At 43.1% G+C, this 13,677-nt stretch overlaps 1 protein-coding gene across 1 annotated transcript in view; it reads right to left on the bottom strand.

Moving 5' to 3' along the window:
- nwk (nervous wreck) overlaps positions 1–13,677 on the bottom strand; it is a 272,814-nt gene that overhangs the window by 150,111 nt on the left and 109,026 nt on the right. The window contains exon 8 of the mRNA XM_071687955.1: positions 685–821. Coding sequence (XP_071544056.1) covers positions 685–821 — 137 coding nt within the window. The remainder of the gene's footprint in view (positions 1–684; positions 822–13,677) is intronic.

Below are 13,677 nucleotides of genomic sequence, written 5' to 3'. Positions count from 1 at the left end.
CTGTTCACTGAAAGCATCATCAAACTAGTTTAAAAACTTAGAGCTTGTGATCATCTCTCTTCCACAGCAGACAAATTTCAAGCATGTTACCTTTTCCAAAAACTCGGCTCTCTTAATTCTGGTACCATCTTCGTTTTCCTCCTTTAGACCCTCTCTAATAGGTCTCTCTGCTCCTTTACATGTGAAGACCAGACTTGAGAATCACATTCTGGTTTTAGCCTGATGTAAAGTGTAAACAGCTTGCCAAATACTTCTCTATCCATATATATCAATGTATATTCATAGTTTCCTATTCATCTCTGCTTCAGTGTCCTCCAGTCTCTGTATCACTCATTACCTTCAGTTTCTTTTCATCTGGCCAAAAATTTCCTCCTGCTCCTTCCATTTTCAGGTCTCAAGTCTGTGTGTTATGGGCAATTCCATTTGTTTGTCTTACAACAAGAACATTCAAAGAAGACACTCCTGACCCTTCTTTCTTAAGCTTTTGACTTTGTGCTCCTTTCCTCTGGTCAATTTCATTCTGCATACATTCAATTCATTTGATCTCAATGTTTTATCCTTTTATTTCTTAGTATATAAGTCACAGATGTATGAGTACGCATGCACCTGTGTTTGTATGCCATCTAATGCATGTGTACAACTACTTGTGTGTGTCTTATAATTCTCACACTAATACCAACTTACTTCTCCTCTGCAGCACTGGCCTTCTCCCTGGCGTCATGGGCAACATGTTCCTCATCATAGTATGTCTTCTTCGTCCTGTCCAGTTCTTGCACTTGTGTCTGCAGCTCGTTCTGAATTACCTTCAGATGCTCTGACAACTGGTAAGAGATGTTGAGGTTAATAGCATTTATAAATAGGCAGAATTTACATATATTATGTGGTCTAAATTGGTTGTTTGTGGGACTCTGACATGATCAACATGCACAAAACAATTGTTACTGGATTCTTTATCACTGTTATGTTTATAAAAGTGTTCTGCACCATTAGTTAGTGATATATATTCTACTATGTATTCTACCATCTACATAACGTCCAAAAGTTTATTTTGGTCTTCAGTAGGATGTGCATAAAAATCTTTATGAATGAGTCCTACTGCATATTACATGATGGTAGGACTTTCTTAAAATCTATTTCACTGGTGACAATGTTTTTTTTGTTTTTTTTTCTTTGTCGCTGTCTCCCGCATTTGCGAGGTAGCGCAAGGAAACAGACGAAAGAAATGGCCCAACCCACCCCCATACACATGTATATACATACGTCCACACACGCAAATATACATACCTACACAGCTTTCCATGGTTTACCCCAGACGCTTCACATGCCCCGATTCAATCCACTGACAGCACGTCAACCCCGGTATACCACATCGCTCCAATTCACTCTATTCCTTGCCCTCCTTTCACCCTCCTGCATGTTCAGGCCCCGATCACACAAAATCTTTTTCACTCCACCTTTCCACCTCCAATTTGGTCTCCCTCTTCTCGTTCCCTCCACCTCCGACACATATATCCTCTTGGTCAATCTTTCCTCACTCATTCTCTCCATGTGCCCAAACCATTTCAAAACACCCTCTTCTGCTCTCTCAACCACGCTCTTTTTATTTCCACACATCTCTCTCACCCTTACGTTACTTACTCAATCAAACCACCTCACACCACACATTGTCCTCAAACATCTCATTTCCAGCACATCCATCCTCCTGCGCACAACTCTATCCATAGCCCACGCCTCGCAACCATACAACATTGTTGGAACCACTATTCCTTCAAACATACCCATTTATGTTTTCCGAGATAATGTTCTCGACTTCCACACATTCTTCAAGGCTCCCAGAATTTTCGCCCCCTCCCCCACCCTATGATCCACTTCGGCTTCCATGGTTCCATCCGCTGCCAGATCCACTCCCAGATATCTAAAACACTTCACTTCCTCCAGTTTTTCTCCATTCAAACTCACCTCCCAATTGACTTGACCCTCAACCCTACTGTACCTAATAACCTTGCTCTTATTCACATTTACTCTTAACTTTCTTCTTTCACACACTTTACCAAACTCAGTCACCAGCTTCTGCAGTTTCTCACATGAATCAGCCACCAGCGCTGTATCATCAGCGAACAACAACTGACAATGTATCTTCTATATATTCATATTCATTATTCATTTATTTATTTATTTTACTTTGTCGCTGTCTCCCACGTTTGCGAGGTAGCACAAGGAAACAGACGAAAGAAATGGCCCAACCCACCCACATACACATGTATATACATACACGTCCACACACGCAAATATACATACCTATACATCTCAATGTACACATATATATACACACACAGACACATACATATATACAAATGCACACAATTCACACTGTCTGCCTTTATTCATTCCCATCGCCACCTCGCCACACATGGAATACCATCCCCCTCCCCCCTCATGTGTGCGAGGTAGCACTAGGAAAAGACAACAAAGGCCCCATTCGTTCACACTCAGTCTCTAGCTGTCATGCAATAATGCCCAAAACCACAGCTCCCTTTCCACATCCAGGCCCCACACAACTTTCCATGGTTTACCCCAGATGCTTCACATGCCCTGATTCAATCCACTGACAGCACGTCAACCCCAGTATACCACATCGATCCAATTCACTCTATTCCTTGCCCGCCTTTCACCCTCCTGCATGTTCAGGCCCCGATCACTCAAAATCTTTTACACTCCATCTTTCCACCTCCAATTTGGTCTCCCACTTCTCCTCGTTCCCTCCACCTCCGACACATATATCCTCTTGGTCAATCTTTCCTCACTCATTCTCTCCATGTGCCCAAACCATTTCAAAACACCTTCTTCTGCTCTCTCAACCACGCTCTTTTTATTTCCACACATCTCTCTTACCCTTACGTTACTTACTCGATCAAACCACCTCACACCACACATTGTCCTCAAACATCTCATTTCCAGCACATCCACCCTCCTGCTCACAACTCTATCCATAGCCCACGCCTCACAACCATACAACATTGTTGGAACCACTATTCCTTCAAACATACCCATTTTTGCTTTCCGAGATAATGTTCTCCACTTCCACACATTCTTCAAGGCTCCCAGGATTTTTGCCCCCTCCCCCACCCTATGATTCACTTCTGCTTCCATGGTTCCATCTGCTGCTAGATCTACTCCCAGGTATCTAAAACACTTTACTTCCTCCAGTTTTCCTCCATTCAAACTTACCTCCCAATTGACTTGACCCTCAACCCTACTGTACCTAATAACCTTGGTCTTATTCACATTTACTCTTAACTTTCTTCTTTCACACGCTTTTCCAAACTCAGTCACCAGCTTCTGCAGTTTCTCACATGAATCAGCCACCAGCGCTGTATCATCAGCGAACAGCAACTGACTCACTTCCCAAGCTCTCTCATCCACAACAGACTTCATACTTGCCCCTCTTTCCAAAACTCTTGCATTCACCTCCCTAACAACCCCCATCCATAAACAAATTAAACAACCATGGAGATATCACACACCCCTGCCGCAAACCTACATTCACTGAGAACCAATCACTTTCCTCTCTTCCTACACGTACACATGCCCTACATTCTCGATAAAAACTTTTCACTGCTTCTAACAACTTGCCTCCCACACCATATATTCTTAATACCTTCCACAGAGCATCTCTATTCAACTCTTATCTTATGCCTTCTCCAGATCCATAAATGCTACATACAAATCCATTTGCTTTTCTAAGTATTTCTCACATACATTCTTCAAAGCAAACACCTGATCCACACATCCTCTACCACTTCTGAATCTACACTGCTCTTCCCCAATATGTGCTCTGTTCTTTACGTCAACCCTATACATCAATACACTTCCCATATTATTTACCTGGATACCTAAACAAATACTTATAACTCTGATAATTTGAACCGCTACTCACTCTGATCCCTTTTGCCGTGGTTCAATGTCTCGATGAAGCATTCCGCAATCCTCAGGCACCTCACCATGAGGCATTCATACATTAAATACCTCACCAACATAGGGGGGTTTTGGCAATTATGACTGTAACCCTTGTTATACTAAATTCCACGGCAATTGACCATCAACAAACTGCTGCCTTGCTGGCTTCATTTGCCGCAATGCTTTTACAACTTTTCTGTTTACCAAATCATTTTTCCCTAACCCTCTCACTTTGCACACCACCTCGACCAAAACACCTATATCTGCCACTCTATCATCAAACACATTCAACAAACCTTCAAAAGACTATCCCATTCCTTCCTCACTGTCAATCCACTTCTTGTTATCTGCCTCATTGCGCCCTTCACTGAGGTTCCCATTTGCTCCTTGTCTTACGCACTTTATTTCCCTCCTTCCAGAGCATCTTTTTATTCTCCCTAAAATTTAACGATACTCTCTCACCCCAACTCTCATTTGCCCTCTTTTTCACCTCTTGCACCTTTCTCTTGACCTCCTGTCTCTTTCTTTTATACATCTCCCACTCAATTGCATTTTTTCCCAGCAAAAATCGTCCAAATGCCTCTCTCTTCTCTTTCACTAATAATCTTACTTCTTTACCATTCCCACACTCACTGACCCTGGCTTAATCAACACTACTCTTATCATGCCTTCTAGCTCTTTGCGCATATCCATTCTACGGATTCCCTAATTAATCCCATTTCCTCCCCCACTTCCCTCTTTCTTCCATGTTCTCACCTTTTTCCATTCTGTACTCAGTCTCTCCTGGTACTTCCTCACACAAGTCTCCTTCCCAAGCTCACTTACTCTCACCACCCTCTTCACCCCTAAACATTCATCTTCTTTTTCTGAAAAACCCATACAAATCTTCACTTTAGCCTCCACAAGATAATGATCAGACATCCTCCAGTTGCACCTCTCAGCACATTAACATCCAAAAACTCTCTCTTTGCGGTTTGCCTGGTCAAATTAACACCATAATCCAATAACGCTCTCTGGCCATCTCTCCTACTTACATACGTATACTTATGTATATCTCGCTTTTTAAACCAGGTATTCAAGCTCCAGTCCTTTTTCAGCACATAAATCTACAAGCTCTTCACCATTTCCATTTACAACACTGAACACCCCATGTATACCAATTATTCCCTCATAACGCCAATTACTCACCTTTGCATTCAATCACCCATCACTATAAATCGGTCTCGTGCATCAAAACCACTAACACACTCATTCAGCTGCTCCCAAAACACTTGCCTCTCATGATCTTTCTTCTCATGCCCTGGTGCATATGCACCAATAATCACCCATCTCTCTCCATCAACTTTCAGTTTTACCCATATTAATCGAGAATGTACTTTCTTACATTCTATCACATACTCCCACCACTCCTGTTTCAGGTAGTACTGCTACTCCTTCCCTTGCTCTTGTCCTCTCACTAACCCTGACTTTACTCCCAAGACATTCCCAAACCACTCTTCCCCTTTACCCTTGAGCTTCGTTTCACTCAGAGCCAAAACATCCAGGTTCCTTTCCTCAAATATACTACCTATCTCTCTTTTTTTCATATCTTTGGTTACATCCACACACCATTTAGACCACCCAGTCTGAGCTCTTACGAGGAGGATGAGCACTCCCCGCGTGACTCCCGTCTTCTGTTTCCCATTTTAGGATGTTAAAAAAAATACAAGGAGGGGAGGATTTACATATATATACATATATATACAGGGTGAAAGCATGTACAGAGCACCAGACTGGGGGAAGAACAGTGTGGTTTCAGAAGTGGTAGAGGATGTGTGGATCAGGTGTTTGCTTTGAAGAATGTATGTGAAAAGTTCTTAGAAAAACAGGTGGATTTGTATGTAGCATTTATGGATCTGGAGAAGGCAAGTTGCTAGAAGCAGTAAAAGGTTTTTACCAAGGATGTAAGGCTTGTGTTATGTGGCAGGAGAGAGGAAAGTGATTGGTTCCAGTTAAATGTCCTGTCGGTAGTAAGGGGCTGTGTCTTGTGTGATAATTCCCATGGTTATATATCGGTCTATGGATTAGGTGGTTAGGGGAGCGTAATGCAAGTTCTGGAGAGGAGGAGGCAACTATGCCAGTCTGTTGAGGACGAGAGGGCTTGGGAAGTGAGTCAGTTGTTGTTTGCCGATGATGCAGCTCTAGTGGCTGATTTGGGTGAGAAACCATAGAATTGGAGATGGAGTTTGGAAAAAAGTGTTGAAAGTGAGAAAGTAAGAGTAAATGTGAATAAGAGCAAGGTGATTAGGTTCCTAGGGTGGACGGAAAAGTTAACTGGGATGTAAGTTTGAATTGAGAAAAATTGGAGGAAGTGAAGTGTATTAGATATCTGGGAGTTGATTAGCATGCGGATGGAACATGGAAGCGGTGTGGGGGGGGGGAGGGGGGGAAAAATGGGTATGTTTGAAGAATAGTGGTTCCAACAATGTTGTATGGTTCTGAGGCGTGGGCTATGGATAGAGTTGTGCGCAGGAGGGTGGATGTGCTGGAAATGAGATGTTTGAGGACAATATGTGGTGTGAGGTGGTTTGATCGAGTAAGTAATGTAAGAGTAAGAGAGATGTGTGGAAATAAAAAGATCGTGGTTGAGAGAGCAGAAGAGGGTGTTTTGAAATGGTTTGGTCACATGGAGAGAATGAGTGAGGAAAGATTGACGAAGAGGATGTATGTGTCAGAGTTGGAGGGAAAGAGGAGAAGTGGGAGACCAAATTGGAGGTGGAAAGATGGAGTGAAAAAGATTTTGAGTGATCGGGGCCTGAACATGCTGGAGGATGAAAAGCGTGCAAGGAATAGATTGAATTGGAATGATGTGGTATACCGAGGTCGACGTGCTGTCAACGGATTGAACCAGGGCATGTGAAGCGTCTGGGGTAAACCATGGAAAGTTGTGTGGGGCCTTTATGTGGAAAGGGAGCTGTAGTTTCGGTGCATTATTACATGGCAGCTAGAGACTGAGTGTGAACGAATGGGGCCTTTGGAGTCTTTTCCTAGCGCTACCCCGCACACATGAGGGGGGAGGGGGCTGGTACTCCATGTGTGGCGGGGTGGCGATGGGAACAAACAAAGGCAGACAGTATGAATTATGTACATGTGTATATATGTATATGTCTGTGTGTATACATATGTGTACATTGAGATGTATAGGTATGTATATTTGCGTGTGTGGACGCGTATGTATATACATGTGCATGTGGGCGGGTTGGGCCATTCTTTCGTCTGTTTCCTTGTGCTACCTCGCTAACGCGGGAGACAGCGACAAAGCAAAATAAATAATATAAATATAATATATATATATATTATATATATATATATATATATATATATATATATATCCCTGGGGATAGGGGAGAAAGAATACTTCCCACGTATTCCCGGCGTGTCGTAGAAGGCGACTAAAAGGGAAGGGAGCGGGGGGCTGGAAATCCTCCCCTCTCGTTTTTTTTTTCTTTTTTTTTTTTTTTTCCAAAAGAAGGAACAGAGAAGAGGTCCAGGTGAGGATATTCCCTCAAAGGCCCAGTCCTCTGTTCTTAACGCTACCTCGCTATCGCGGGAAATAGCGAATAGTATGAAAAAAAAAATATATATATATACATATATATATTATTTATTTATTTTGCTTTGTCGCTGTTTCCTGCGTTTGCGAGGTAGCGCAAGGAAACAGATGAAAGAAATGGCCCAACCCGCCCCATACACATGTATATACATACACGTCCACACACGCAAATATACATACCTATACATCTCAATGTACACATATGTATACACACACACAGACATATACATATATACACATGTACATAATTCATACTGTCTGCCTTTGTTTGTTCCCATCGCCACCCCGCCACATATGGAGTACCAGCCCCCTCCCCCCTCATGTGTGCGGGGTAGCGCTAGGAAAAGACAACAAAGGCCTCATTCGTTCACACTCAGTCTCTAGCTGTCATGCAATAATGCACCGAAACCACATCTCCCTTTCCACATCCAGGCCCCACACAGCTTTCCATGGTTTACCCCAGACGCTTCACATGCCTTGATTCAATCCACTGACAGCACGTCAACCCCGGTATACCACATCGATCCAATTCACTCTATTCCTTGCCCTCCTTTCACCCTCCTGCATGTTCAAGCCCCGATCACACAAAATCTTTTTCACTCCATCTTTCCACCTCCAATTTGGTCTCCCTCTTCTCCTCGTTCCCTCCACCTCCAACACATATATCCTCTTGGTCAATCTTTCCTCACTCATTCTCTCCATGTGCCCAAACCATTTCAAAACACCCTCTTCTGCTCTCTCAACCACGCTCTTTTTATTTCCACACATCTCTCTTACCCTTACGTTACTTACTCGATCAAACCACCTCACACCACACATTGTCCTCAAACATCTCATTTCCAGCACATCCATCCTCCTGCGCACAACTCTATCCATAGCCCACGCCTCAGAACCATACAACATTGTTGGAACCACTATTCCTTCAAACACAGCCATTTTTGCTTTCCGAGATAATGTTCTCCACTTCCACACATTCTTCAAGGCTCCCAGGATTTTCGCCCCCTCCCCCACCCTATGATCCACTTCCGCTTCCATGGTTCCATCCGCTGCCAGATCCACTCCCAGATATCTAAAACACTTTACTTCCTCTAGTTTTTCTCCATTCAAACTTACCTCCCTATTGACTTGACCCTCAACTCTACTGTACCTAATAACCTTGCTCTTATTCACATTTACTCTTAACTTTCTTCTTTCACATACTTTACCAAAGTCAGTCACCAGCTTCTGCAGTTTCTCACATGAATCAGCCACCAGCGCTGTATCATCAGCGAACAACAAATGACTCACTTCCCAAGCTCTCTCATCCACAACAGACTTCATACTTCCCCTCTTTCCAAAACTCTTGCATTCACCTCCCTAACAACCCCATCCATAAACAAATTAAACAACCATGGAGACATCACACACCCCTGCCGCAACCCTACATTCACTGAGTACCAATCACTTTCCTCTCTTCCTACACGTGCACGTCTTACATCCTCGATAAAAACTTTTCACTGCTTCTAACAACTTGCCTCCCACACCATATATTCTTAATACCTTCCACAGAGCATCTCTATCAACTCTATCATATGCCTTCTCCAGATCCATAAATGCTACATACAAATCCATTTGCTTTTCTAAGTATTTCTCACATACATTCTTCAAAGCAAACACCTGATCCACACATCCTCTACCACTTCTGAAACTACACTGCTCTTCCCCAATCTGATGCTCTGTACATACCTTCACCCTCTCAATCAATACCCTCCCATATAATTTACCAGGAATACTCAACAAACTTATACCTCTGAAATTTGAGCACTCACTCTTATCCCCTTTGCCTTTGTACAATGTCACTATGCACGCATTCCGCCAATCCTCAGGCACCTCACCATGAGTCATACATACATTAAAAAACCTCACCAACCAGTCAATAATACAGTCACCCCCTTTTTTAATAAATTCCACTGCAATACCATCCAAACCTGCTGCCTTGCTGGCTTTCATCTTCCGCAAAGCTTTTACAACCTCTTCTCTGTTTACCAAATCATTTTCCCTAACCCTCTCACTTTGCACACCACCTCGACCAAAACACCCTATATCTGCCACTCTATCATCAAACACATTCAACAAACCTTCAAAATACTCACTCCATCTCCTTCTCACATCACCACTACTTGTTATCACCTCCCCATTTGCGCCCTTCACTGAGGTTCCCATTTGCTCCCTTGTCTTACGCACTTTATTTCCCTCCTTCCAGAGCATCTTTTTATTCTCCCTAAAATTTAACGATACTCTCTCACCCCAACTCTCATTTGCCCTCTTTTTCACCTCTTGCACCTTTCTCTTGACCTCCTGTCTCTTTCTTTTATACATCTCCCACTCAATTGCATTTTTTCCCAGCAAAAATCGTCCAAATGCCTCTCTCTTCTCTTTCACTAATAATCTTACTTCTTCATCCCACCACTCACTACCCTTTCTAATCAACCCACCTCTTCTCATGCCACAAGCATCTTTTGCGCAATCCATCACTGATTCCCTAAATACATCCCATTCCTCCCCCACTCCCCTTACTTCCACTGTTCTCACCTTTTTCCATTCTGTACTCAGTCTCTCCTGGTACTTCCTCACACAAGTCTCCTTCCCAAGCTCACTTACTCTCACCACCCTCTTCACCCCAACATTCACTCTTCTTTTCTGAAAACCCATACAAATCTTCACTTTAGCCTCCACAAGATAATGATCAGACATCCCTCCAGTTGCACCTCTCAGCACATTAACATCCAAAACTCTCTCTTTCGCGTGCCTGTCAATTAACACATAATCCAATAACGCTCTCTGGCCATCTCTCCTACTTACATACGTATACTTATGTATATCTCGCTTTTTAAACCAGGTATTCCCAATCACCAGTCCTTTTTCAGCACATAAATCTACAAGCTCTTCACCATTTCCATTTACAACACTGAACACCCCATGTATACCAATTATTCCCTCAACTGCCACATTACTCACCTTTGCATTCAAATCACCCATCACTATAAATCGGTCTCGTGCATCAAAACCACTAACACACTCATTCAGCTGCTCCCAAAACACTTGCCTCTCATGATCTTTCTTCTCATGCCCAGGTGCATATGCACCAATAATCACCCATCTCTCTCCATCAACTTTCAGTTTTACCCATATTAATCGAGAATGTACTTTCTTACATTCTATCACATACTCCCACCACTCCTGTTTCAGGAGTACTGCTACTCCTTCCCTTGCTCTTGTCCTCTCACTAACCCCTGACTTTACTCCCAAGACATTCCCAAACCACTCTTCCCCTTTACCCTTGAGCTTCGTTTCACTCAGAGCCAAAACATCCAGGTTCCTTTCCTCAAATATACTACCTATCTCTCTTTTTTTCATATCTTGGTTACATCCACACACATTTAGACACCCCAGTCTGAGCCTTCGAGGAGGATGAGCACTCCCCGCGTGACTCCTTCTTCTGTTTCCCATTTTAGGATGTTAAAAAAAATACAAGGAGGGGAGGATTTACATATATATACATATATATACAGGGTGAAAGCATGTACAGAGCACCAGACTGGGGAAGAACAGTGTGGTTTCAGAAGTGGTAGAGGATGTGTGGATCAGGTGTTTGCTTTGAAGAATGTATGTGAAAAGTTCTTAGAAAAACAGGTGGATTTGTATGTAGCATTTATGGATCTGGAGAAGGCAAGTTGCTAGAAGCAGTAAAAGGTTTTTACCAAGGATGTAAGGCATGTGTATGAGCAGGAAGAGAGGAAAGTGATTGGTTCCAGTAAATGTCAGTCTGTGGTAGGGGTGTGTGATAATCCCATGGTTATTTAATCTGTCTATGGATAGGGTGGTTAGGGAGGTAAATGCAAGTTCTGGAGAGAGGGGCAACTATGCAGTCTGTTGAGGACGAGAGGGCTTGGGAAGTGAGTCAGTTGTTGTTTGCCGATGATGCAGCTCTAGTGGCTGATTTGGGTGAGAAACCATAGAATTGGAGATGGAGTTTGGAAAAAAGTGTGAAAGGAGAAAGTAAAGAGTAAATGTGAATAAGAGCAAGGTGATTAGGTTCCGTAGGGTGGACGGAAAAGTTAACTGGGATGTAAGTTTGAATTGAGAAAAATTGGAGGAAGTGAAGTGTATTAGATATCTGGGAGTGGACTTAGCAGCGGATGGAACCATGGAAGCGGAAGTGAGTCACTGGGTTAGGGAAGGGGCGAAGGTTCTGGGAGCGATGAAGAACATGTGGAAGGAGAGAACATTATCTCGGAGCAAAAAAGGGTATATTTTAAGGAATAGTGGTAACAACAATGTTATATGATTGCGAGGCATGGGGTATAGATAGGGTTGTGTGGAGGAGGGTGGATGTGTTGGAAATGAGATGTCTGAGGACAATATGTGGTGTGAGGTGGTTTGATTGAGTAAGTAATGAAAGGGTAAGAGAGATGTGAGGTAATAAAAAGTGTGTGGTTGAGAGAGCAGAAGAGGGTGTACTGTAGCAGTTTGGTAACATGGAGAGAATGAGTGAGGAAAGATTGACAAAGTGGATATGTGTGTCAGAGGTGAAGGGAACAAGAAGTGGGAGACCAAAGAGAATGAGTGAGGAAAGATTGACAAAGTGGATATGTGTGTCAGAGGTGAAGGGAACAAGAAGTGGGAGACCAAATTGGTGGTGGAAGGATAGAGTGAAAAAGATTTTGAGCGATCGGGACCTGAACATAAAGGAGAGTGAGAGGCATACAAGGAAGAGAGTGAACTGGAATGATATGGTATACCGGGGTGGTATACCTTTATGTGTGGTGGGGTGGCAAAAATGGGTATGTTTGAAGGAATAGTGGTTCCAACAATGTTGTAAGGTTGCGAGGCGTGGACTATGGATAGAGTTGTGCGCAGGAGGATGGATGTGCTGGAAATGAGATGTTTGAGGACAATGTGTGGTGTGAGGTGGTTTGATCGAGTAAGTAACGTAAGGGTAAGAGAGATGTGTGGAAATAAAAAGAGCGTGGTTGAGAGAGCAGAAGAGGGTGTTTTGAAATGGTTTGGTCACATGGAGAGAATGAGTGAGGAAAGATTGACCAAGAGGATATGTGTCGGAGGTGGAGGGAACGAGGAGAAGAGGGAGACCAAATTGGAGGTGGAAAGATGGAGTGAAAAAGATTTTGTGTGATCGGGGCCTGAACATGCAGGAGGGTGAAAGGAGGGCAAGGAATAGAGTGAATTGGAGCGATGTGGTATACCAGGGTTGACATGCTGTCAGTGGATTGAATAAAGGCATGTGAAGCGTCTGGGGTAAACCATGGAAAGCTGTGTAGGTATGTATATTTGCGTGTGTGGACGTATGTATATACATGTGTATGGGGGTGGGTTGGGCCATTTCTTTCGTCTGTTTCCTTGTGCTACCTCGCAAACGCGGGAGACAGCGACAAAGGAAAAAAAAAAAAAAAAAAAATATAACTTTCATACCATTCGCCATTTCCCGCGTTAGCGATGTAGCGTTAAGAACAGAGGACTGGGCCTTTGAGAGAATATCCTCATCTGGGGCCAAGTGAGGATATTCCCTCAAAGGCTCAGTCCTCAGTTCTTAACGCTACCTCGCTAACGCGGGAAATGGCAAATAGTATGAAAAATATATATATATATATATATATATATATATATATATATATATATATATATATATATATAGATGAAAGAATGGCCCAACCCACCCACATACACATGTATATACATACACGTCCACACACGCAAATATACATACCTATACATCTCAACATATGCATATATATACACACACAGACATATACATATATACACATGTACATAATTCATACTGTCTGCCTTTATTCATTCCCATCGCCACCCTGCCACATGTGAAATAACAACCCCCTCCCCCCTCATGTGTGCGAGGTAGCATTAGGAAGACAACAAAGGCCCCATTCATTCACACTCAGTCTCTAGCTGTCATGTAATAATGCACCGAAACCACAGCTCCCTTTCCACATCCAGGCCCCACACAACTTTCCATGGTTTACCCCAGATGCTTCACATGCCCTGGTTCAATCCACTGACAGCACGTTGACCCCGGTATACCACATCATTCCAATCCACTGTATTCCTTGCAC

Source organism: Panulirus ornatus, chromosome 44, assembly GCF_036320965.1.
Source record: "Panulirus ornatus isolate Po-2019 chromosome 44, ASM3632096v1, whole genome shotgun sequence".
Lineage (NCBI taxonomy): Eukaryota > Metazoa > Arthropoda > Malacostraca > Decapoda > Palinuridae > Panulirus > Panulirus ornatus.
Note: the sequence above shows the minus strand (reverse complement) of the source record. Positions and strands in the feature narration are given on the sequence as shown.